Genomic DNA, 25757 nt, shown 5'->3' with positions numbered 1-25757 from the left:
TTTTTTTTTTTTTTTTTTAAAGATTCCATCTATTTATTTGACAGAGAGAGATCACAAGTAGGCAGAGAGGCAGGCAGAGAGAGAGAGGGGAGGAAGCAGGCTCCCCGCCGAGCAGAGAGCCCGATGCGGGACTCGATCCCAGGACCCTGAGATCATGACCCGAGCCGAAGGCAGCGGCCCAACCCACTGAGCCACCCAGGCGCCCCCCTACTGCTAATTCTTCAAGTGTTGAAGGCTCCTACCAGGAGTGAGAGGTCCTATCAGCACACGGGAAGTTGTTTAAAGTTAATGGCAACCAAGGCACTTGTTTAATTTCCCTTTAAAAAAAAAGTTTTTATTTATTTATTTGACAGACAAAGATCACAAGTAGGCAGAGAGGCAGAGAGAGGGGGAAACAGGATCCTTGCCGAGCAGAGAGCCCAGTGCGGGGCTCAATCCCAGGACACTGAGATCATGACCCAAGCCTAAGGCAGAGGCTTTAACCCACTGAGCCACCCAGGCGCCTCTAACTTCCCTTTTAGTTGTACGCATGAAGTTGATATACAGAATTAAGTCAGTGTAAAAGAACTCTTTATGTCTTTTTTAAAAAAGACTTTATTGGGTGCCTGGGTGGCTCAGTGTCTTAAGCCTCTGCCTTTGGCTCAGGTTATGATCTCGGGGTCCTGGGATCAAGTCCCACATCATGCTCTCTGCTCAGTGGAGAACCTGCTTCCCCACCTCTCTCTGCCTGCCTCCCTGCCTACTTGTGATTTCTCTCTCTTTGTGTGTCGAATAAATAAATAAAATCTTAAAAAAAAGATTTTATTTATTTATTTGAGAGAGAGTGAGGATGAGCAGGGGGCATGGCAGAGAAAGAAGCTGACTTCCTGCTGAGCAGGGAACCAGGCATGAAGTTCTTTCTATCCAGGACCCTGAGATCATGATCCGAGCCAAAGACAGACACTTAACCAACTGAACCACCCAGATGCCCTCAAAGGAAATCTTTCAATAAGTCTAACAAAAATCAGAAATAACAAAAAAGAATTGGTAGCAATTTTTCTTTCCTAATAAGTCTTAAAGTAAGAAAGCCACCTCTGTAGGGAGGATCTGGGACTCCCACTTTTTGCTTTATCCAGTTTTGTATTGTTTGAATTTGTTACAAAGAACATGTTTTACTTTCTTAATTAAGATGGTCTTTTAAGGGCGCCTGGGTGGCTCTGCCCTCAGCTCAAGTCATGATCTCAGGGTCCTGGGATCGAGTCCCGCATCAGGCTCTCTGCTCAGCAGGGAGCCTGCTTCCTCCTCTCTCTCTCTGCCTGCTTCTCTGCCTACTTGTGATCTCTCTCTGTCAAAAAAAAATTATAAAAAAATATGGTCTTTTAATCTTTACAAATAATTGTTTAACTTCAATAAAGTCTCTCCATGTTGTTTCACTAGTGAGTTCTAACAACATTTCAAAGTCCAGATAAATTCTTGATGGTTTAAAGCATCTCAGACATAAAGAAAGATGGAGGGCATTTCAATTGTTTTCCTGAGTTAGCACAGTTCTTTTTTGTTTTGTTTTGTTTTAATGTTATGTTAGTCACCATACAGTACATCGTTGGTTCTTGATGCAGTGTTCCAAGATTCATTGTTTGCATACAACACCCAGTGCTGCACGCGATCTGTGCTCTCCTTAATGTCCAACACCCTGCTCACCCACAATTCTTATGCAAGAACCTAATAAAACATAAGAATCTGCCCCCCAATTCTATTTACAGACACAGATACAAAATAACCAAAAGTACTGTTAATAAGTTGAGTCCACCAGCATGTGAAAAGAGGGTCACCCCATGAAAACACTGGGGGTGATGTCGCGCTGTGAGTGCTGTCACATGAGACCCTGTCCGCAGCCAGCACCGTGCAGCAGACCCAAGGAGAAAAGTCACAGGACTGTCTCAGCTAGAAACTATTTTATCCTCTCTGCACTCACCCAAGGTCCTCTTAGTGAGCTAGGGAGACAAGAAGGTGGCTCCAGTGTGACTGAGTCTTTGCCACAAACTACCAACAGCAGATGTGATGGAAAGCCTGCCGAAGGACCTCATTCCTACCAGGCCAGCCCTGTCATCACCGTTCGTTAGCATCATCCTAGAAGGTCCAGGCAACTGAATAAGATGCAAGACGAACAAAAAGGCCTTGCTTCTGAAAAGAAGTACTCAAAAATGTCACTATTTTCAAAAGATACGTATTCCTGTATTTAGAATTTGATGTTATTTGGGCGCTCTGCACCATTATGGCCAGAGGCCCTGGAACAGTGGGACCTTGCCCCAGAGCACAGCTGCACCCCTGTGTGGTCCAGGCTCACCAGCGCCTGCCCTCGGGCTCCCTCGCCACATTTACACCCTCGGGAAATGTGTACAGACACAGCTGTTCTCAGCCAGTGGGAGCCTGAGCAGACGTGAAGACTCTTAATGCATGAGATCCAGTACTCTGCCGTGGAGGCACTCACCAGCACATAATCGATGCTGCCTTAGATCTGGCCCCTAAGCCACCCCTGTAAACATAATATGAACCCCCCTGTCCAAACCAGGGTGATCTTCTGACCCAAGGTCCAGCGTGGTATTTCCCTGGATGCTGTTGGCTGACTTTGGTGCAGGTGCCAGCACCCAGGGTTGATAGATACTGAACATCATAAGGTGGGTGCCAGGACAGAGTTTCTCTGATGCAACCACCTCAGGAGTCAGCTTTGGAAATGATGGCCAACAGTAGCTAATAATAAACTAATAACGCTGGGCGAGAAGAAAAGGAAGATGGCATTGGCTGGCTGGTCGCCCTCCTTCCCGAGGGTGCGTTATAAAAGCTGTGGCTTTAGAGCATTCACACAAGTCAGCAGTGAACCCAAAGGCACCATGGCTGCCTTGGGCATCACAGTTGCCCTGTTGGTGTGGATGGCCACACTAATGCTTATATCTATCTGGAAACAGATCTACAGCAGCTGGAAACTGCCCCCAGGCCCCTTTCCACTGCCCATTATTGGGAATCTTCTTCAGTTAGATATGAAGAATGTTCCAAAGTCTTTCACCAAGGTAAGAGAATTATTGTTGGTTAGGGGAGGAGAATTCAGAGATTAGACATAGTGTGTGTGTATTCAATTCACTGTCAGACAAGTTGTTATTCAATTCCAGCCTGTTAGGAGTGAACTGACTTAACAGTAGCATCCAAGAGGGATATTAACGATATTTAGTTAGTGGTACAGATTGGACCTTGAGCTCTTGAGTGGGCATTGGCCGTGGCTGGCCCCAGAAGCCTGCTTGAGTCGTGGGTTACATGCTTTGTCAGTGGATGGCTAGGTGAGGCCAGTGTGTCTGGGGCTGCTGCTGTTCACCATCCCAATGTAAGGAAGACCATGTGTTCCCACAAGATGCACACTGTAGATGCCAAACTACAGGGTACAAAGTGGTGTTGACCCACCTCTGGTGTGGTTCCACTGTCCACAGCTGTTGTGAATAGTGAATGAGCTAACGAATCTAAAAACTGAATGAGTTGCTAAATCTATTCCATGAGTTAATAAAAGAATGCCATAAAGCACCTTACATGTGGGGAAAGTGTTTGAGGTAAGGGAGATGTTGACAGTGCTTTGTGCACCATGGAGGATGGACTGTGGAGGTCAGGACAGTGCTGACTCAGGGTCCTCCTGCAGTACCGTGGGGTCTGGGACTTCGGGGATGGCAGACAGTGGGGGTGATGGGGCAGATGTTGGCAAAGGATCCTCAGGGGTGGGACAGGAGCCCGCCCACCAAGTTAATTTTGTCAAGGAGCCCAGGCATTCTGGACCCTTGCTCCCTGCAGAACAAAGTTTCTATGCGAAGGGTCTTCCCTAGTCAGGCTGGACAAAGACTGTCTTTTTCCAGATCCCTCTGTGTTCTCTTGGTCAACAACAACTTTGGGTTTTAAGCGTGGCCCACCTCCTCCCTGAGTTCCCAGTGGTCTCACTTGGCTCCTTGCTTGTCTCTGCAGCTAGCAGAGCGGTACGGGCCGGTATTCACCTTGTACCTGGGCTCCCAGCGCACTGTGGTCCTGCATGGCTACAAGGCGGTGAAGGAAGCTCTGCTTGACCACAAGAATGACCTTTCTGGCAGAGGAGAAATCTTCGCATTCCAGTTGCACAAAGACAGAGGTGAGCCCCACTTTTCAGAGGACCCCTATGGTGGGTGGGAGCCAGGGAAATACCAGGGATGATGATCACCTAGCACAGCGCACAACCAAATGCAAGAGTAAAGAGACCCTCAGCAGTTCAGGTGCTTAGGACAGACTTTACTGAAGCTTCTATGAAAGACTTGTAACCAAAAAAACAGGACCTCCCGCACCATCACTCTGACCAGCAGGACAGGTGGGTTATAGAGAAATACCACAGAGGGAAATGCCTCTGGCGGATGAGCTGTGCTTTCCTCCCAGAGCTCCCAGCCTCCTGGGGCCACAGTTTGGGAAGCTCTTCTCACTCACAGCGCCCCCTGCTTCTGGGTGTTGGTGCTCCGTGCCTCGAGGCCCCTCACCTAAGACCAGGCACGGATGCCCCCGAGGTCTGTGGGGCTGTGGGCAGCTGCAGTTCACATTCTAACCCTGGAGGCCTCTGATACGCCACCTGTGCTGTTCTGAGCACAAAAGCCCCGGCTCGCAAAGGGACTTCCACGGGATCCCGTCCTGCCGGCCTCACTTCTCTTGGCAGCCTGTGTCTCCAGAGCCTGGGTTCCCATATCGAGAATAGGCAGTTACCTCATATTAGGGATCTGGTGGTCTGAGTGTTTATCAGACTCCCGACTACAGTGCCTACCTCCTGTGTCTCCTGGGACATCATGGAGCCCCTGCGGGCACCTGCTTATAGCTCCTCCAGCTCACAGCCCCGTGAACTTGCTGCCCACCACTGCCTGTCCCCCGACCGTGTATGCTGATTCTTTCCCACTTGCTCACTGTCATTTTAGCATCCATATTCATCAGGGATGTTGGTCTGAAATTCTCTTTTTTGGTGGGGTCTTTGCCTGGTTCAGAGATCATGGTAATGCTGGCTTCATAGAAAAGAGTCTGGAAGTTTTCCTTCTGCTTCAATTTTTTGAAAAAGCTTCCGGAGAATAGGTATTATTTCTTCTTTGAATGTTTGGTAGAGTTCCCCAGGGAATCCGTCAGGTCCAGGCTCTTGTTTGGGGGGAGGTTTTTGTTCACTGCTTCAATCTTGTTACTAGATATTGGTCTATTCAGGTTGTCCATTTCTTCCTGATTCAGTTTTGGAAGTTTATAGGTTTCCAGGAATACATCTATTTCTTCTAGGTTGCATAACTTATTGGCACATAACTGTTGATAATAATTTCTGATGATTGTTTTTATTTCCTTGGTGTTAGTCGTAATCTCTTTTCATTCATAATTTTATTAATTTGGGTCTTCTCTCTTTTCTTTTGGATTAGTTTGGCCAATGGTTTATTGATCTTATTGATTCTTTCAAAAATCCAGCTTCTAGTTTCATTGATGTGTTCTACTGTATCTCTGGTTTCTACCTCATTGATCTCAGCTCTAATCTTGATTATTTCCCTTCTTATGTGTGGAGTTGGCTTAATTTGTTTTTGATTCTCCAGTTTTTTAAGGTGTAAAGAGAGCTGCTGTTTTCTGGATTTTTCCAATTTTTTTGAAGGAGGCTTGGATGGCTATGTTTTTCCCCCTTAGGACCGCCTTTGCTGTATCCCATAGGTTTTGGACAAAAGTGCCTTCATTCTCATTGGTTTCCATGAATTGTTTCAGTTCTTCCTTGATCTCCTGGTTGATCCAAACATTCTTAAGCAAGGTGGTCTTTAGCTTCCAGGTGTTTGAATTCCTTCTGAACTCTTCCTTGTGGTTGAGCTCCAGTTTTAAAGCATTGTGATCCGAGAATATGCAGGGAATAATCTCAGTATTTCGGTACTAGTTGAGCCCTGATTTGTAACCCAGTATGTGGTCTATTCTTGAGATGGTTCCATGTGCACTTGAGAAGAATGAGTATTCTGTTGTTTTAGGGTGGAATGTTCTATATATATCTATGAGGTCCATTCCATCTGGTCCAATGTGTCATTCAGTGCTCTTGTTTCTTTATTGATTTTCTGCTTGGATGATCTGTCTATTACTGAGAGTGGCATGTTAAGATCCCCTATTATTAATGTATTAATATCAATATGACTCTTTATCTTGATTAACAGATGTCTTATGTAGTTGGCTGCTCCCATATTGAAGGCATAAATATTTACAACTGTTAGATCTTGGTGGATAGACCCTTTAAGAATGATGTAGTGTCCTTCTGTACCCATTCTCAACAAGATCCTAGCTAATAGAATCCAACAGTACATTAAAAAGATTATCCACCATGACCACGTGGGATTTATCCCTGGGTTGCCAGTGTGGTTCAACATTAACAAACCAATAAATGTGATAGAACAAATTAATAAGAGAAGAGAGAAGAACCACATGGTCCTCTCAATTGATGCAGAAAAAGCATATGACAAGATACAGCATCCATTCCTGATTAAAATGCTTCAAAGTACAGGGATACAGGGAACATTCCTCAACTTCATAAAATCTATCTATGAAAAACCCACAGCAAATATCCTCAATGGGGAAAAGGGGAAAGCCTTCCCACTGAGATCCGGAAATGACAAGGATGTTCACTCTTACCACTCTTGTTCAACATAGTATTAGAAGTCCTAGCAATAGCAATCAGACAAAAAAGAGAAATAAAAGGTATTCAAATTGGCAATGAAGAAGTCCAACTCTCTCTCTTTGCAGATGGCATGATAGTTTATATGGAAAACCCAAAAGACTCCACTCCCAAACTACTAGAACTCATACAGCAATTCAATAATGTGGCTGGATACAAAATCAATGCACAGAAATCAATTGTTTTCTAATACACTAACAGCGAAAATACAGAAAAGGAACTTAGAGAATCAATCCCATTTGCTATAGCATCAAAACCCATAAGATACCTTGGAATAAACCTAACCAAAAAGGTAAAGGATCTGTACTCGAGGAACTACAGAACACTCATGAAAGAAATTGAAGAAGACACAAAATGATGGTAGACCATTCCATGTTCATGGATTGGAAGAATAAACATTGTTAAAATGTCTATACTGCCTAAAGCAATCTATACTCTCAATGCCATTCTGATCAAAATTCCACTGACGTTTTTCAAAGAACGGGAGCAAACAATACTAAAATTTGTATGGAATCAGAAGAGACCCTGAATTGCTAAGGAAATGTTGAAAAAGAAAAACAAAACTGGGGCATCACGTTGCCAGATTTCAAGCTTTACTACAAAGCTGTGATCACCAAGACAGCATGGTACTGGCTCATGTAGTTTTAGTGAGATTCTAAAGTAGACGAGGAAGAAAGCAGTCTCCCATCTACCCCAAAAACTCAGAAGCCTCTAGTTTTTCCTTAGTTAACTTTGGTGACAAATCTCTAGAATACCTGTATCCACTTTATGCAGAAATTTCCAAGTGATGTGCTTATAGCTGTGTCTGCTGTTCTTATGTGCTGTCCCCTCATTCCCATCGACATGCACAAGGTCGAACCCTGTCACTGTCAGTGACATTTGATTTTCTTTCTTGGACGTTGTGGGCTGGTTTTACATCTTTGGGGTTGCCGAAAGCAAAGTTAACTTCCTCAGTTTTTATCATTAACACAAGAGGAGCTTTGCTGCCCCACAAGAGCAGGAGTTGTGGGGTCAAGGAGCTCCATCCTGGTTCCAGGGAGCCCTTAATCTGCCACCCCTGGCCCAAGTCAAGGGCCTCTGAATGCAGCCAGGCAGGGGCCATATTCACATTCTGTGTGTTGGACTCAGGGGGCTTTGTCCTGTCCTGGCTGTGGTTCCCAAGTCCTATTTTCACATGTGCCACGTGGCCCAGACCCTGTCCATGGGATGTCTGATGCCCTAGACATAATGATGCAAATGTTATCTGTCAACATTATACTGAGCACAGGGCCCACATTAATTCCAATAAATTTCACTTCAGTGAATGTTTATGAGGCTCTGACCCAGAAGCATTACTGTCTCTATTTCAGCCTGTTTTGGGTTCCAAAGTCTTAGCTCCTCTGGGATCTCCCTCTCTGTCTCTCTATCTATGTCTGTCTCTCTGCCTCTGTGTTTGTCTCTCTGTCCCTCTCTGTCTCTTTGTCTCTGTCTTTGTTCATATGTCTCTCTGTCTTTGTCAGTGTTTTTCTTTCTTCTTGTTTATTCCTCTGTCTCTCTGTGTCTTGTCTCTCTGTTTCTGTTTTATCTCTTTGTCTATGTCTCTGTCTTTGTCTCTCTCCTTGTCTTGTCATTCTGTCTCTCTTTGTCTCTGTCTCTCTCTCATCTCTCTGTGTCTTGTTTCTTTGTCTCTGTCTTATCTATTTGTCTCTGTCTCTCTTTGTCTCTGTCATTCTGTCTCTCTGTCTCTGTCTCAGTTTCCAACTCTTTCTCTCTGTCTCCCCTTTGTCCCTCTGTCTTTCTCTGTCTCTGTCTCTCTGTCCATTGCTCACATTTTCGGGCCTCTCCCACCTTCCCCCTGCTACACAATTCTTTCCAGAACCATCTTAAAATTGTCTGTCTCCTTGTCCACCCCGCCCAGCCCCCATGTCACAGCCATTTAGGTCCAGGGCACTCCCACTTTCTGCATTTCCTGCCAGCTTCTCAACCCTTAGCCCACAGCTCTGGCCTCTGGCCTGCCAAGGGCACACTCTCTAGTGACCCCCACTTGTCTGCCCCACGTCCTGGGGCAGGATCTGTCTGCTGCAGCCACTGGAGCCACTGCTGAGACGTCAGTGGACCCCACAGACACGTGGGGGTATGGTCACACATGTCTAGGATCCCTCTTGGGCTGCCCAGCTGTGTCCCCGGCATCCACCTAGCAGGCTCCATAGGGCCCTGCAGGCACCCAAAGCTCCTCATGCACAGACCCAAATGCAGGAACCCAAATGCCATCCCTCGATGGACGTCCCCTCTAAGGAGGACCCTGGGTGCCATGTACCCACCCAGCACTCCCACCCAGTCAGGGGCCATGCTGTCCAGCCAGCTGTTGTCTCTACCTCATGTTCCCTTCGGGTGGAACTGGGCCCTAGTGTGTCCAGTGCCCCCTCCCCGCCTCATCTCGCACCTCCCGGTCCCTCTCAGACCCTCCAGACTTCCTTCTAGGATGCGCAGTGCCTCGGCCTTTCTCAGACCTCTGCTTGCCCCTCCGAGGGGAATGTGCACGAGGTCTCCCCATATCCACAGGCAGGCAGAGTCTGGGAGCCAAATGACAGCTCAGGTTTCAGTAAGGACACTTTTTAATTTGTAGTGTGGAAGTTCGAAACCAGTGGAAACAGCACAGCTTCTGGGAAGAGGGCAGGGGCTTTCACTGGTGGGCAGCTGTGGTTTTGTTTCGCGTGGGAAGACTCTGGGCAAAGTGGACAAAGGCAGTAAACTGATGGTGGGAAGAACACCGGGGGAGGTGAGGTGTCAGGTGGAAAGCCAGCCTCAGGGCACCAGCCAGGCATCTGGACACCCAGATGCTTGGGTGCCCAGGCTGGTCAGTTCACCACTTGGGTCCCTCCCGCCTGGAGCCGCTCACCTTGTCCCTCTGCCCCAGGGCATGCAGTAAGTGCTCTGCTGTCCCCTCTTCCCCAGGGATTACTTTCAACAACGGACCAGGCTGGAAGGACACCCGGAGACTCTCCCTGACGATGCTCCGGGACTTCGGCATGGGGAAGCGTGGCAACGAGGAGCGGATCCAGAGGGAGATCCCCTTCCTGCTGGAGGCGCTCAGGGGCACCCGGGGTGCGTGTGGCCACCGGGTCTTTGCACACATGGTCTGGGGGGCAGCCTTGCTGGGCCTGCGAGACCCCGGACTGAACCGAAGCAGTTGGGGCTGAGAGGGTTGCCTTAATCCACAGACACTGTCTGCAGCTCTGGTCCTCTCCATGTCCGGTGTGTTTATCTGGAATAACTGGAAAGTAAAGGGACCCCCACCCACCGCAATAGCCTCCCACAAGCCTTGTAGAATTACGGGGATGCTTAGGATGACAGATCACAGACTCTGGAAAGTGTGAGTGGGTGGGAGCTGGCCTGACCACTCCCCTGTGTTGCAGGCCAGCCCTTCGACCCCACCTTTCTGCTGGGCTTTGCCCCCTGCAACGTCATCGCTGACATCCTCTTCCGTAAGCACTTCGACTACACGGACGAGACGGCTCTGAGGATCCAGAGGCTCTTCAACGAGAACTTCAGGCTGCTCAGCACGGGCTGGCTCCAAGTGAGGCCCCTTAGTCTGCACTTGCCCTTGTCTGCTCCTCTGAGGTTAGGAAAAGGATGAGGACGGGACCTGGGGACAGGAAGACAGGACCACAAAAGCCAGGGAACCCCCAGGGCTGGTGCAACTCACCATCTGAGAGCCTGGATGTTGCTTCTGAAGACATCCATGGGCCCAGTGTTTGCCTTGCTGACCACGGGAGACCGTTTTACCCTTTAAAACAGGACCCTGCTAACACGCGACCCCACATACCCACAGCGTGGTGCGGAAAAGATACTGTGAGCCCAAATGTTCTAAATATCAGAATATGACATCCATGAGTTCAAGTCGGAGGAAATATATAGCCCCGTACATAAAACCATGTTGCATCTGATCAAGAAAATAGAAATCCCTCCCCCTCTTTTTCTAGCTTTATAACATTTTCCCAAGCTATCTGCACTACCTGCCTGGAAGCCATTGGAAAATGTTAAGAAACGTGTCTGAAATAAAAGACTACACTTCGGCAAGAGTGAAGGAGCACCAGTTGTCGCTGGACGCCGGCTGCCCCCGGGACTTCACGGACTGCCTGCTCCTGGAGCTACAGAAGGTGCGGTGCGGACGCCGGCCCCCGACCCCACCCAGCTAGACACGTTTGCTCGTGGGCAGGGGCGTGCAGTGCACATGGTGGTTGACGCTGTGACACTCCTGCGGCCCCCGGGGGCATGTTCTGATGTTCCTGGTCTGACCGCACCCTGGCTTCATGTGACCATCCCACCTGTGCTAGAAGTGTGGGGACGCAGACCTTGCCTGCCCAGCTGGCCTCACTGTCCACACGCTGGGCAGCAAGGCGGCTTTGCTGGGGACGCCCTCAGTGGCTGCCAGGCGGGTGTGTGGGCCCCTCATGGTGGTTCCTTCCAGGCTGTACTTCCTCACCATTTCAGACTTTGATGACTGTGTCTCCTTTGGGGAGAAGCCTTCCACCCTCCTGATCAGCATGTAAACCCCAAATTGTACATGACTTCACGGGCTTCCAGCATCATCTCTTTGACAGCCCTCTGGGACCCCCACCCAGATGGTGAAGCTTCTCCTCTCTCCTTTGACATCTCTTTGCTTCTAGAACAGTATGTGAATTCCTGGACAGCTGCGGGGGGCTGTCTGAGAAGCTCTTCCACGAGTGGGGCTCCTCACTGCCCCTCCTGGGTGTCTGGCGTCCTGGTGACTTCCCTGCCTCCTAGACCCAGTGGTGCTGACTATAGGTGTGGAGAAGGCCCAGGGAAGCGTGTGGCCCTTGGGTTGTTAGCATGGACCCCACAGCTCAGACCCGGGCAGCTGGAGGTCATGGCTCAGGACTAGGGAGATTCTTACTACACTCCTTGCTTCCCCACCCCCCATGACTCCGCTCTGTAGGAGGAACACCAGAGCTGCACAGCCCAAGGGAGGAGCGTAGTCCTGCCTGTGGCCGGTCTTCTGGGAGCTTTGGTTTCCCTAATTGTGCCATGGAGATGATCATGTCTCCACAGGAAACTTCATGCACATCTGCCCTCTTCTCTCTGTGGAGCTGACAGCAAGGCTGTTGGGTGTGTTTGAGGTGGAGGGAGACAGAGGTCTCTTTCTCATCCACCAAAGAGCTCTTCTTTTTTTTATTTATTTATTTTTTTTATTTTTATTTTTTATAAACATATATTTTTATCCCCAGGGGTACAGGTCTGTGAATCACCAGGTTTACACACTTCACAGCACTCACCAAAGCACATACCCTCCCCAATGTCCATAATCCCGCCCCCTTCTCCCAAACCCCCTCCCCCCAGCAACCCTCAGTTTGTTTTGTGAGATTAAGAGTCACTTATGGTTTGTCTCCCTCCCAATCCCATCTTGTTTCATTGATTCTTCTCCTACCCCAAAGAGCTCTTCTTATGGAGTCCCTGTGTGTCTCTAATGTCTGCAGGAAAGATACAGTTCGGAGCCCTGGTTCACCCTGGACAATATTGCTGTGACTGTGGCTGACCTGTTCTTTGCGGGCACAGAGACCACCAGCACCACTCTGAGATATGGGCTCCTGGTTCTCATGAAATATCCAGAGGTCGAAGGTATGCTGCACAGGAGACAGGGTTCTGGGGCCACACTTTGTCAGGCCGGAGTGTTTGGGGTGCAGCTTTCTGCCTGTGAAATGAAAGGCTGGCCGTGCTTGCTAAGCCTCATGGCAGTGACATGGGGTTCACCGCCTGGATTCGGCGGAAGCGCTGCTGTATGATGGGTGCCTGGCGCTCTGGGATGCTGTGCCCCGCGCCCCACTGACACATACCTGACTTCAGAACGGAAGAGCCTGCAGCAGCGTGTGGAAAAGCCATGCCTTCTGCATTCTGCTCCACAGAATAACCTACTTTTGACAGTGAAAATAATGTCTACCTTGCCCTGGAACAAGACCTGGCTGGCTACACAGAGCACAGAGAGAGAGGGCAGGATGGGGTGAGGGTGTCCTCATGCCTAAGACCTGCCCCAGCATCCCGGCTGCCCCTGGGCTCTGCTCCGGGAACACTCATCACCCTGAGGCAAGCTTGCTGCTGCTGCCCATAATAACTTGGCTCCTGCTGTGTGCCAGGCGTGTGTAGGAGCCCTGAAATACACTGTGTTCTTAAGGGCAGGTATTTTGGATACGAGGTAATTTCCCTCAGGGATGCGGACTGTGACCTGTGCAGGATCAGACCTGGCCCCAAAGGCATTGCTTTTTCTGTCTCACAGAAGGGTTGGGGGTGAAGGAGCCCAAGTCTCTGGAGCAAAGCCTTCCACAGATCTGAGAACTTCTGACCAGTCTGGACTGGGGGGACTATAGCCTGAGAAACTGTGATAAGTTGTGAGCAATCTTCCATATATAGAGAAAAAGACAGAAAGTAAATAGGACTGACACCCACACACCATTGCCGGATCTGACACGTGTTAGCCTTCACAGGAGCTGCTTTGGGGCTCTTGGAAACCTGTTGCCGAAGCCCTGCCCACCCCAGGCTTGTCCCAGGACTGTGTGTCACCTCTGCACTCAACTTCGTACCCTTAGTGCTGGTTCAGTGTCAGCATGAGTTTCACACTTTTACCTGGGAACCATACAGCACACGACTTTGTCATTCACTCAGCATACTGCAAAGGCCCCAGCAACTTGTCAGTAAGGGAGGCCCAGACTCTGCTCCTCCATTCTTCATGCAGAAGGCCACATGCACCTGTTTCCATTCTGCCTCTCACCTCCACAGCTCCTGAAGCATGCAGTAAACCAGCCTGGGGTAATAATTAATACAGAGATTTCCCTCCGACTGAAATTTCTAAGACCTTTTTGTTACCCTCTACTCCGGGCATCAGGTCAGGCACTGGGTTAGCTGCCATCAGCTAGCAGCTGGCCCTAGCCTCACAGAGCGTGACTCTCATTGGCCTTCGTGGAGGAATTATCCAAGGGTCTCCAGCATCCAGGACACCCCCAAGCACTGCTGAGGGTGCCCTGTAAGCCTCTGCTGGGCGGTGGGTGGGTGTGAGCCAGCCCCGAGCGGGTCCTTTGCATCTGTCTTCTTCACGTCTCGGCAGAGAAACTCCACGAAGAAATCGACAGGGTGATAGGGCCAAGCCGCATCCCTGCCATCAAGGACAGGCTGGAGATGCCCTACATGGACGCTGTTGTACATGAGATTCAGCGGTTCATCGACCTCCTGCCCTCCAACCTGCCCCACGAAGCAAACCGGGACACGGTGTTCAGAGGTTACATCATCCCCAAGGTCAGATGGGGCCTGGCATGCATGTCTGAGCACCACCCGCCAGCCCTTCTGCTGGCCCACGGGAAGGCAGGGTCCCTTGACAGATGTGGCTAAATGGGGGGGGGGCAGGCCAGTGTTCTTCCCCCTGGAGTGCTGCTTCCCCAGCTGTCCTCACATGGACCTGGTGACCAAGCCGTGGAGGAAATGGAAGGGAACCCCTGGGCCAGTGCCTGGCTTTGTGGTACTCCCACCCCAGGAACCACGGATAGTACCATCTAGCTGGTGAGCTCCTCCCGTGATGAGATTAGAGCTCTCGCTTCTGTTTAGAATCGGCCCCTGACTGCCTCCCATCTAGTCCTGAAGCAGACGACGTCTCCTGCCGGGAGCCCCCGTGGAAAGCCCATGTTCTGGCAACTTCACTGACGCCAGCCTTTGTTCCTTCTAGGGCACGGTTGTAATTCCGACCCTGGACTCCCTCTTGTTTGACAAGCAAGAATTCCCTGACCCAGAGACGTTTAAGCCAGAGCACTTTCTGAACGAAAATGGGAAGTTCAAATATAGTGACTATTTTAAAGCATTTTCCGCAGGTGAGAAGAGATGTAGCTCCCGGGGAGCTGTCCCTCATTGCCGCTCTCTGCCGTGGTCACGCACTGGTGCGGGGACCCAGATGTCTTCTTCCCGTCCACAGAGGCCAAATGGCATCTTCTCGTCAGAGGTCCTGGGAGCGAGAGGGATTTTCCCTTCTGCATGGCAGATACCGCTCTTCAGCGCTAAAATCCTATCCAATAGTGCTTAGTGAAAATCCCTCAAAACTTTATTACCTAATTCTCCATACTTTTAAACAAGGGTCAGTAACTGAAACCTCAGGGTTGGTTACTGAGACTCACCATGGGACACTCTGGCCTTCCCTAGGCTGTGTCCTCGCGTCCTCTCTCAGACCCTTGACCAAGGGCACTTCCCAGGGCACTTCCTCAGTGCATGGCGGGAGGGAGTCCATGTAAGCAAATCCCTGATACTCCGTGTTAGAGGCCGCCTTCCAACTGTGGCCCCACTTCTTTCCTGCAGGATGTTAGGGGAGCACTGGGCAGAGATCACTGTTCCAACCCCATATAGGTCTATGCTGCTGAGTCCTGGTGAAGGAGACCATATGAAGCCCTATCCCCAAATATGTCTATCACGGATATTTTTATACTGAATGGTGTCATGTGCTTCCTTCTAAGGGGCAGAGAGGGGTCCGTTCTGCGTGAGGGTGACAGTTTGCCCACAACCCCTCCACCCAGTCCCCCCCCCCCCGCCTCACCTGTGCTGCCTCAGAATCTCAGGAGCACTGTTGTCACTTCCAGGAAAGCGGGTGTGTGTCGGAGAAGGCCTGGCTCGCATGGAATTGTTCCTGTTCTTGACCGCTATTCTGCAACACTTTAACCTGAAGTCTCTTGTTGACCCCAAGGATATTGACCTCAGTCCCATCGCCATCGGGTTTGCCAAGATCCCACCCCATTACAAACTCTGTCTCACTCCCCGCTCAGGCTGAACACCACCCCCACCCCCGCCCCAGGCTCTTTGGGGCAAACCTGGAGTTAACCCAGGCCCCCACACCCTCTCTGCTCGGCCCCTCCAGGAAGGCCCTTTCTGCAGAGTCTCAGTGAAAGCAGTCAGCTTCACAGGGAATAAATCGGGCTAGAGATGCTGCTTTCCACAGTTATGTGCATCAGATGAAATTTGGCAGCAAAGTCCAAATTAATTAAACAAATTGAAACAAACTGCGACCTAGTTGAGTCTGTGCTGGGGTCCTTGGAAACAAGGGTGAGCGGTACTCTGGAAAGGTAAACACGCCTTTTCCAGGAAAGCAAAGTAGCCCAGCCACCAGGGTTCACAAAAAAGAATACCAATGCTGTTTTGTAGTTTGGAAAAGCAGAAAATAATAGACCTTTGAAGGCTTGTTAACCATGTCAAAAATGTATCTGCTACCATCTGTCCCTGGGATATGACATTGTTCCTTTGGGTTCACTTCTCAGCATCACGTGCTATATTTTAAGATTAAAATATGTCTGAAAAGTCAACATAGACATCTGTTTCTATCTCTTATCATTAAAACGTGACTTTGTACCTGGAACAAAAATTCTAGGCTCGTGGGAACCCCGGGTAGAATAAGGCAGAAGTGAGGAGATAACGATCAGTCTGCTCAGTGAACTAAATCATGTCGTGAAGCAGAAGAGGAGTTTGGAACAAGAACTCTGTCCGCACCCTGTTGGCTCTCACCAAAGCCCCATGGGTGCTCGGCCTTCATGCTCTGACTGCCTACCTGTGGGACGAGACTGATGGAGGTCCCTCTACCCCATAGCCTATGAGGGCTGGGCCGTGTAGGCTTGCAGAGTCTTTGGAACCTGTGGGGCAACCAGAAGTCCTGCATAAATGTTCCTTAATAAAATGAGTAATTTTCGAAGCCAGTTGTGTAGCAGCTTTCAGTCTCTCTCTGGCTGACCTCCCGCCTCCCTCTTATACGGGTCCTGTGAGGATCATGGGCCCCCCCAGATAACACAGGATAGTCTCCCTGTCTTAGAGCTCCTACCTTCATCCCACATTCAGAACCCCTTCTCCAGGTAAGATAGCATAGCCCCGGGCTCCGGGATTGGGACGTGTGTGCCATCCTACCCACCACAAGGCACGAGCAAAACCAACACTGACAGACGGGCAAATCACAAACTGAGGGATGGCTGCCCCATTCTGAAAGCTGTCTGTCATTTTCCTGACACACCTACACAGAGTAATACTTCTTCCAACAGAAAAAGATAAGAACGTGTCTTTTCATGTTCTCTGGGAATTTAAAGTGAGAGAATGTCTAGGAAAATCCTAAAGTACTCAAAAGTGATGGAAAACGTTGGGAGGGAGAGTGGGGGGTGTTGGGGTGTGAGCGCTCAACGGATTCGGGCAGCAGCCAGCTCTCAATAGACTTGGGTTGGTTCCTGATCAGCACATTCCAGAATGCCTCCATGCTGTGGTCTCCTGAGCTCCAGCTCTTATGAGCCCTGCTGTCCCCTCAAGGGCAAGCATGGACTGCCAGGTAAAAATAGCTGGAAAATTAGTCTGAACTTAAGAAACCCTCCACTGATCTGAACCACCTTTGGCAGAACAGAAAGAGAAAGGGTGGGGTGGACAAGGGAACAGAGGAATGACTTGGTCTGTTTGCTGTAACGAGGTGCCACAAGACTCGGGCTTATCACTGACTGAAAGGTCTGGAGGCTGGAAGTGCCAGCTCCAGATGCCAGCAGAGTGGGGTTCTGGAGAGGGCAGATGGCTTTTGGGTCGCAGATGGATGACTTCCTGCTGTGTTCTCATGTGCAGAAAGGGAACTAGGTAGCTCTCTGGCCTCTTTTCCTAAGGGCACTGGTTTCATTCATGGTCAGATCACCTCCCAAAGGCCCCTCCTCCTAAGACCATCACATTGGGATTAGGGCTTCCACATAGGAATTCTGGGGGGACACAGACATTTAGTCTATAGCATTCCATTCCTAGCTTCCCCGAATTCACATCTTCCCAGTGTAGAATACCCTCCCTCCATCCCAGCAGCTTCAAAGTCTTACTGCTTGCAGTCAGCGTTTAAGTCCAAAATCCTGTCTCCTCTAAATACCCACTAAATCAAATGGGGTGAGGCTGGAGGCACTGTTTCTTCTCAAGCAAAACCCCTCTCCAGCCGTTACCCATGATGCTAAAGGAGTTATGTGGTGGGGCAGGCTTCTGATAGACACTCCCATGTCAAAAGGGAGAAATGGAGTACAGAGCCTTTACCTCCTTGGTCAGGCTTATTCTCAGGTGTCTTATGACTTTTGGTGCAATAGTAAATGGAATCAGTTCTCTAATTTCCCTTTCTGTATTTCCATTGTTAGTATGAAAGAGAGCAACTGATTTCTCTATATTGATTTTGTATCCTGCCACATTACTGAATTGCTGTATGAGTTCTAGTAGTTTGGGGGTGGCATCTTTTGGGTTTTCCATATAAACTATCATGTCATATTCACAAATGACAGTACAAAGAGCTGATATTCAAGATCCATAAAAAACTCCTCACACTCAATATCCCCAAAACAGATAATCACATCAAAAAAAATGGGCAGAGGGGCGCCTGGGTGGCTCAGTGGGTTAAGCCACTGCCTTCGGCTCAGGTCATGATCTCAGGGTCCTGGGATCGAGTCCCGCATCAGGTTCTCTGCTCCGCAGGGAGCCTGCTTCCTCCTCTCTCTCTCTCTGCCTGCTTCTATGCCTACCTGTGATCTTTCTCTGTCAAATAAATAAATAAAATCTTTAAAAAAAAAATGGGCAGAAGACGTGAGCAGACACTTCTCCAAAGAAGACATACAAATGGCCAACAGACACTTGAAAAATGTTCAACATCATTAGCCATTAGGGAAATAAAATCAAAACACAAAGAGAATACAACTTTACACTAGTCAGAATGGCAAAAATTAACAAGACAAGAAACAACAAATGTTGGCAAGGGTGTGGGGAAAAGGGAACCCTCCTACAGTGTTGGGAATGTAAGCTGGTGCAGCCACTCTAGAAAACAGTATGGAGTTTCCTCAAGACATTAAAAATAGAGCTATGCTATGACCCAGCAATTGCACTACAGAGTATTTATCCCAAAGATACAGATGTAGTGAAAAGAAGGAGCATGTGCACCCCAACATTCATAGCAGCAATGTCCACAATTGCCAAACTGTGGAAGGAGCCGAGATGTTCTTTAACAGATGAACAGATAAAGAAGATGTGGTTCATATATACAATGGAATATTACGCAGCCATCAGAAAGGATGAATACCCACCATTTGCATCGACATGGATGGAACTGGAGGGGATTTGTAGGTGAAATAAGTCAATCATTTGTATGTCTTCATTGGAGAAGTGTCTGTTCATATCTTCTGCCCATTTTTTGATATGATTATCTGTTTTGTGTGTGTTGAGTTTGAGGAGTTCTTTATAGATCCTGGATATCAACCTTTTGTCTGTACTGTCATTTGCAAATATCTTCTCCCATTCCGTGGGTTGCCTCTTGGTTTTGTTGGTTGTTTCCTTTGCTGTGCAGAAGATTTTGATCTTGATGAAGTCCCAAAAGTTCATTTTCACTTTTGTTTCCTTTGCCTTTGGAGACATATCTTGAAAGAAGTTGCTGTGGCTGATGTCGAAGAGGTTACTGCCTATGTTCTCCTCTAGGATTCTGATGGATTCCTGTCTCACATTGAGGTCTTTTATCCATTTCGAGTTTATCTTTGTGTATGGTGTAAGAATGGGTGAGTTTCATTCTTCTACATATAGCTGTTCAGTTTTCCCAGCACCATTTTTTGAAGAGACTGCCTTTTTTCTACTGTATATTTTTTCCTGTTTTGTCGAAGATTATTTGACCATAGACAGATAATCATATCAAAAATGGGTAGAAGATATGAACAGACACTTCTCCAATGAAAACATACAAATGGCTATCAGACACATGAAAAAATGTTCATCATCACTAGCCATCAGGGAGATTCAAATTAAAACCACATTGAGATACTACCTTACACCAGTTAGAATGGCCAAAATCAGCAAGACAAGAAAAAACGTGTGTTGGAGAGGATGTGGAGAAAGGGGAACCCTCTTACACTGTTGGTGGGAATGCAAGTTGGTGCAGCCACTTTGGAGAACAGTGTAGAGATTCCTCAAGAAATTAAAACATAGAGCTTCCCTATGACCCTGCCATTGCACTACTGGGTATTTACCCCAAAGACACAGATGTCGTGAAAAGAAGGGCCATCTGTACCCTAATGTTTATAGCAGCAATGCCACGGTCGCCAAACTGTGGAAAGAACCAAGATGCCCTTCAACGGACGAATGGATAAGGAAGATGTGGTCCATATACACTATGAAGTATTAAGCCTCCATCAGAAAGGATGAATACCCAACTTTTTTTTTTCATAATTAGAAATCTCTTTATTGACAGTAAGTTAAATACCACATTATTTTTTTAAATTTATTTTTTATTTATTTTAAGCATAACAGTATTCATTATTTTTGCACCACACCCAGTGCTCCATGCAATCTGTGCCCTCTATAATACCCACCACCTGGTACCCCGACCTCCCACCCCCATCCCTTTAAAACCCTCAGATTGTTTTTCAGAGTCCATAGTCTCTCATGGTTCACCTCCCCTTCCAATTTCCCCCAACTCCCTTCTCCTCTCTATCTCCCAACTTTTGTAGCAACATGGACGGGACTGGAAGAGATTATGCTGAAAGAAGTTGCTGTGGCTTCTCTAAGTCAAGCAGAGAGAGTCAATTATCATATGGTTTTGCTTATTTGTGGAGCATAACAAATGGCATGGAGGACATGGAGAGACGGAGAGGAGAAGGGAGTTGGGGGAAAATGGAGGGGGAGACGAACCATGGGAGACTGTGGACTCTGAGAAACAACCCGAGGGTCTTGAAGGGGCAGGGGGTGGGAGGTTGGGGGATCCAGGTGATGGGTATTAAGGAGGGCACGGATTGCATAGAGCACTGGGTGTGGTACATAAACAATGAATTCTGGAACACTGAAAAAATAAAATTAAATAAAAAAAGAAATAGCAACAACAGAAAATTAAAATTATGTGAGAAAATCCTTAAGACAGCTTCTTTTACTGTGGGCAAAAAGCAAACAAGAATACTGGAAACAACACAAATGTACCTTCTTGGGGGAATGATTTATTGAGTGTGGTGTATGTCAATGTAAAAATGAACAAATCTTTTAGAATCTCTAAAAAGAAGAGTTTTGTTCGAGCCCAAGTGAGGACAGCCTGGGGAGCTGCCCGGGGAACATGAACTTCACAGAGAAGGGGACGCCCCAGGAAACAGCATTTGGCACAGGGCTGTGGACATTTACATAGAAAGTTACAAGTCATCAGACAAAGGTCATCAGACAAGGTTGCAGACCTCATTTTCAGCTTCTGGTGTGTGCGGGACTGTGTGACCTTGATTATATGGGCACAGGAGAGCTTTCTTCCTTTTGCTTATCTTTGTGTTTGGAACACCCCTATTTGGTTATATTTTAAACAAAGTCGATGTACAAAGTGCGCTAGGGCAGAAACAGAGCCATGTTTTGAGACTTTGGTCATTTTGACCTTGGTAAGTGTTGAGGGATGGCTTCTCTGGGAACCCAGGAGCAGGGCTTTAAAACATTAAAAGTTGAAAATTTCCTTTATTTTCTCATGTATCACACCATGGGATATTATGCAGCATTTATTTTATTTTATTTTATTTTTAAAGATTTTATTTATTTATTTGACAGACAGAGAGAAATCGCAAGTAGGCAGAGAGGCAGGCAGAGAGAGAGGGGAAGTAGGCTCTCCGCTGAGCAGAGAGCCCAATGTGGGACTCGATCCCAGGACCCTGAGATCATGACCCGAGCCGAAGGCAGAGGCTTAACCCACTGAGCCACCCAGGCGCCCTATTATGCAGCATTTAAAGGAATAACGAGAATCTGCATCTATTGATTCAAAGAAGACGCCCAAGAAATATTTGGTGAAGGAACAAAGCACAATAGGCAAGGGGTTCCTGGGTGGGTCAGCCAGTTAAGTGCCTGTCTTTGGCTCAGGTCAGGATCTCAGGGTCCTGCGCTCTAGCCCTACAGTGGGGTCCTTGCTCAGAGGGGAGTCTGCTTCTGCTTCTTACTTTCCCTCTCCCTCTGTGTGTGTACTGTCTCTCTCAAATAAATAAAAAAAGGAGAAGGGAATTGAGGGAAATTGGAAGGGGAGGTGAACTATGAGAGACTGTGGACTCTGAAAAACAACCTGAGGGTTTTGAAGGGGCAGTGGGGGCGGGTGGGAGGTTGGGGGAACCAGGTGGTGGGTATCAGGGAGGGCACGTATTGCATGGAGCACTGGGTGTGGTGCAAAAACAATGAATTCTGTTACGTTGAAAAGAAGTTTAAAAAAAAGTCTTATAAAAAGTAGGGGAGTGGAATAGCAAGTCCCTGTTTGTTTTAAAGATTTTATTTTATTTTGTTATCCACAACTAATGAATCGTTGAACACTACAACGAAAACTTATGATGTACTATGTGTTGGCTAACTGAACATAATGAAAAATAAAAAAAGAATAAAAATAAAGATTCTATTTATTTGAGAGAGAGCATGATTACTAATGGGGGGAGTGGCAGAGGGAGAGGGAGAAGCAGACTCCCCGCTGAGCAGGGGGCCCTAAGCGGGGCTTGATCCCAGGACGCTGGCATCATGACCTGAGCTGAAGGCAGAAGCGTCACTGACTGAGCCCCCCAGGCGTCCAGCAAGGCCCTGTTTTTTAGGATCCAGCAGCACTGGCTCCCCTACCCCACCTCCATGTGGCCATACGTGTGGCCAGAAGGAGCAATGTGTCTCTGGCTGATGACCCCAGGGACTTTGCAGGGGTGAGTCCGGAGGAGAGATGGGAGAGGTAGTAACTTTTTTTACCTTCACATTGTTCCCCCAGTTAAAATGAGGATCTATCTCAAAGAAACGGACTTTAATTTATAACGCAGGAAAGGAATAAATGGTCATTACATTTCTCATGTAAAATATTGTCTTAATATCCTGACGTGAAATTTGACTAACTGATACATAATTGGGGAACATGTCCAGTAAGTTAATGTGCGTATTGTTTGGGTAGATGGTGTTATCGCCTTTTTTGAAAATTGGCTGTATCATTGAAAAATCAGTAAGGTAAATATCTCCTTAGAAAAGTGGTCAAATAACAGTTCAGATATTACCAATGACCCATAAACCTAAAAATACTAATTGTTAATCTTGTTGATAACCAAATACCAGCCATTTGAAATGAAGAAGCAGCCTGCTGTGGGGCGGAAAGCAGGAAGAGCTACGGAAAGGGGGGAGGTGCCTGAGGTGCAGGTGCCAGGGGTTGTGGAGAGCACCTGTATGGTAGAGACATGAACAGCTGGACCCCATCCCCGGGTCCACAGTGAAGTGGGCACCAGCCCACTGTCCTGAACTCCACGGTTTCTATCCAAACCCAGCGGACCATCAGAGTTAATGTATAATCACCACTTAAGACATGAGAGAAGACAAGGTCGTTGTGGCGAGTGTGCAGGAGAGGCTGGGGGCTGGAGGTGCAGGTGAGTCTGCAGAAGAGGCAGAAAGGGCATCATCAGAAGCAGAGGAAGGGGCTGGGGCAATGCCCTGGAGACCACATGGCATGGACTGTTCTTGGAGCTGAGTGGTGGGAGGCCCCACAGGACAGGAAGGCAAGGTGCAGGCTAGTGTGTGTGGGGGGTCTTGAAGGTCTTTGTAAGGTTTTTGGGTTTTACCCTCGGGTAAATTCCTGGGAACCCACTGAGGGTTTTTCAGCAGGTGAATGACCTGGCCTGATATATGTCTTTTTTTTTTTTTTTTAAAGATTTTATCCATTTGACAGAGAGAGATCACAAGTAGACAGAGAGGCAGGCAGAGAGAGAGAAGCAGGCTCCCTCTGAGCAGAGAGCCCGATGCGGGCCTCGATCCCAGGACCCTGAGATCATGACCTGAGCCAAAGGCAGCGGCTCAACCCACTGAGCCACCCAGGCGCCCCTGATCTATGTCTTTAAAGGAGATTCTGACTGCTTTGTTCTAAATGGACCTAATGGGGCAGGCGTGATGTAGGGACCCAGCGGGAAGGGAGAAGAAGGTGCCACAGGTGAAGGCACTGCCAATGCCAAAGATGGAGAAGATCAGGCAGGACGTGGTTGGGAAGAAGAAAGGCTCAGGGCCTCCAGTTGAAGACCATCTTCCATCTGCCTGCTCTATGTCTGCTGGAGTAGGACTCAGTCTGGCGGCTGCCAAGAGACACCCAAGTTTTCCCTTTGGGGTTTCCTTTCTATTCCAGGAGAAGAGTCAAACTCATGATGAGATGGGGGACAAACAAAGGGACGAGGAGGAGTCCTGTCCCTGGGGATAGTGTAGAGTCTTAACTAAGTGACTTTGAAGATGCCAAACCCATCACATTTCTAAACGTGGCTCAAGGGAGCATGTGGGTCTCCTGTAGACTTGATTTGCAATTACAACAAACTGTCTTCAACTGTGGCTGACATTCTAAGGGACAGTTCCATGGCCCACACAGGGTGGTGACATGGCTCTGCTCAGTCTGCCCACCCTCCTGGTGGCTTGTGGGGCTTTCCTGCTGTTCACCTTTGTGTGGAGAAGAGGAGGCCCACCTGGCCTTCTTCCTCTTCCCATCATTGGGAATATCCTGCAGGTGGAACTTCAGGACCTGCCCACCTCTCTCTCCAGGGTAAGACCCCCTCAGGTATGACCAGCTGCTCCCTGGGCTTATATAAGTGCTTTACTCAGGTTTCCCAGCCAATGTTGGTGGGGGGAGTTTGTTTCTTTCAGTTGTACTAGAATATCCCATTTTTTATTTGATCCTCTTAAAGAGACCAGGAGTTGTGACCCCTCAAACATGATTCCATTCCTAACTGACGGCTCTCTGAGGTCCCTTTCATGGTCTCTGACATGAGAGGAAGCTTCCAGCTTTGATTCAGACTGACACTGAACAAGAGCCCCATAATACATGGGGCACCTGTTTAGTGAGGATTGTATCCATGGCACAGTGTGGTCGTTGCCAAAGCTGCACCCCATTGTCATGGTACAAAGTGCCCACCACCCATCTGGCTTTCCAACTGTAGATCTGGAGGTCAACTCCAGGGAGACCTGTCAGCATGTTATTGCCACATCCCTGCCCTTTGGTTAGTCTAGTGCCTTGTGGACCCAGGGATCAAAGGCATCCCCTCAGGAAGGGCTATGAGGGGTATAGGGGCATCAGAATCCTCAGACAGCAGTGGATTGTGACCTGAGTGAGGGAGAGGTGGATGAACATGTCCTAGACTTCCTTGCGGTCTAGAAGCTTCTGCAGGGCCTTCATGAAGTCCCTCATCCCCGCTGGTGGAGAGAAGGCCGTGGGCACTCAGTGTTGCCCACTGGAGTGTCTCCACTTTTCCCCATGCCCATCTGGGCACCTTCCTGCCCCAACCTGGCTGGGATTCTACTGCTAGTCATGTGCTTCTCTCCCTGGCATCAACTCTCCTCCCCTTTCTCCCTTCCAGGAATCGATGCCTCTGCCAGGTCAGGCTCAGAGGGACACGGGTGGCCCTACTCACAGTCCCCAAGCTCCCGGGGCCCCTTCATACTCCTGCAGCCCCAGGATGTCCCCTCCTTCCTTTTCCCCGCTCTCCTAGGGGACTATTTCTCCTTTCCTGCCTGCTCTTATTTCTTCAAACCTCTATCAGTGTCCCCTCTGGCCCCCATGTGGTTCTCACCTCCATTTCTCTGAGAAAACCAGGCTGTCAGAGAACACGTCCTGAGGCTTCCACGCCAGCAGCCCAGAGCTCTTCAGCTTCCATACCATGAAGCTCACGGGCTCTTTGTACTGACAGGCACGCAGCTGTGCCCCTGCTTCCTGACTCTGCACCTCCCCTGGCTTTCCTCTGTCTAGAAGGAATGCTCTTGTTCTCGGCACTACTCAGACCAGAGGCCAGGAGTCATCCTGACTCCCCTCTCCCACCACATCGTGGCCACCAGCAAACCCCTTACTCTACGAAGAAAAGACATCAGGAATCTGGTCTCTCTGGACCTGGATCAATCCAACACAGCTTCCTGCCCACAGAGGCCCTTTCTTCCATTCTGTCCGTGCTCCACACAGGGAGACCCTGGAGGGGGAAGTCCACTCCCTCAGCAGCCAGTGCTCCTCTCTGACACACACAAAAGGCCTCCCGGGACCTGGACCTCCCACTCCCCCAGACCCATCCTCCCACCACCTAACCCCCTGTACCATCTCCCA

The 25757-nt window shown here is 48.7% G+C and overlaps 1 protein-coding gene across 1 annotated transcript; it reads left to right on the top strand.

Moving 5' to 3' along the window:
- Positions 1 to 2815: 2815 nt before the first annotated feature.
- Positions 2816 to 16014, top strand: LOC101673971 (cytochrome P450 2E1). The gene is made up of 9 exons (XM_045068886.1): positions 2816 to 3044; positions 3976 to 4135; positions 9626 to 9775; positions 10087 to 10247; positions 10654 to 10830; positions 12169 to 12310; positions 13788 to 13975; positions 14400 to 14541; positions 15298 to 16014. The coding sequence occupies exons 1-9, from the start codon at positions 2868 to 2870 to the stop codon at positions 15483 to 15485; spliced, it is 1485 nt and encodes a 494-aa protein (XP_044924821.1). The 5' UTR covers positions 2816 to 2867; the 3' UTR covers positions 15486 to 16014.
- The last annotated feature ends 9743 nt before the right edge of the window (positions 16015 to 25757 follow it).

Source organism: Mustela putorius, unplaced genomic scaffold, assembly GCF_011764305.1.
Source record: "Mustela putorius furo isolate JIRA1106 unplaced genomic scaffold, ASM1176430v1.1 tig00003909_pilon_pilon_pilon, whole genome shotgun sequence".
Lineage (NCBI taxonomy): Eukaryota > Metazoa > Chordata > Mammalia > Carnivora > Mustelidae > Mustela > Mustela putorius.
Note: the sequence above shows the minus strand (reverse complement) of the source record. Positions and strands in the feature narration are given on the sequence as shown.

What these genes read in the sequence shown, in the direction of transcription:
- LOC101673971 (XM_045068886.1), top strand. Translation starts at nt 2,868, where the DNA reads ATGGCTGCCTTGGGCATCACAGTTGCCCTGTTGGTGTGGATGGCCACA. An exon ending in GGCGCTCAGGGGCACCCGGG is followed by an intron (nt 9,776 to 10,086) that starts GTGCGTGTGGCC and finishes CCTGTGTTGCAG; the next exon opens with GCCAGCCCTTCGACCCCACC. An exon ending in GAGGTTACATCATCCCCAAG is followed by an intron (nt 13,976 to 14,399) that starts GTCAGATGGGGC and finishes TGTTCCTTCTAG; the next exon opens with GGCACGGTTGTAATTCCGAC.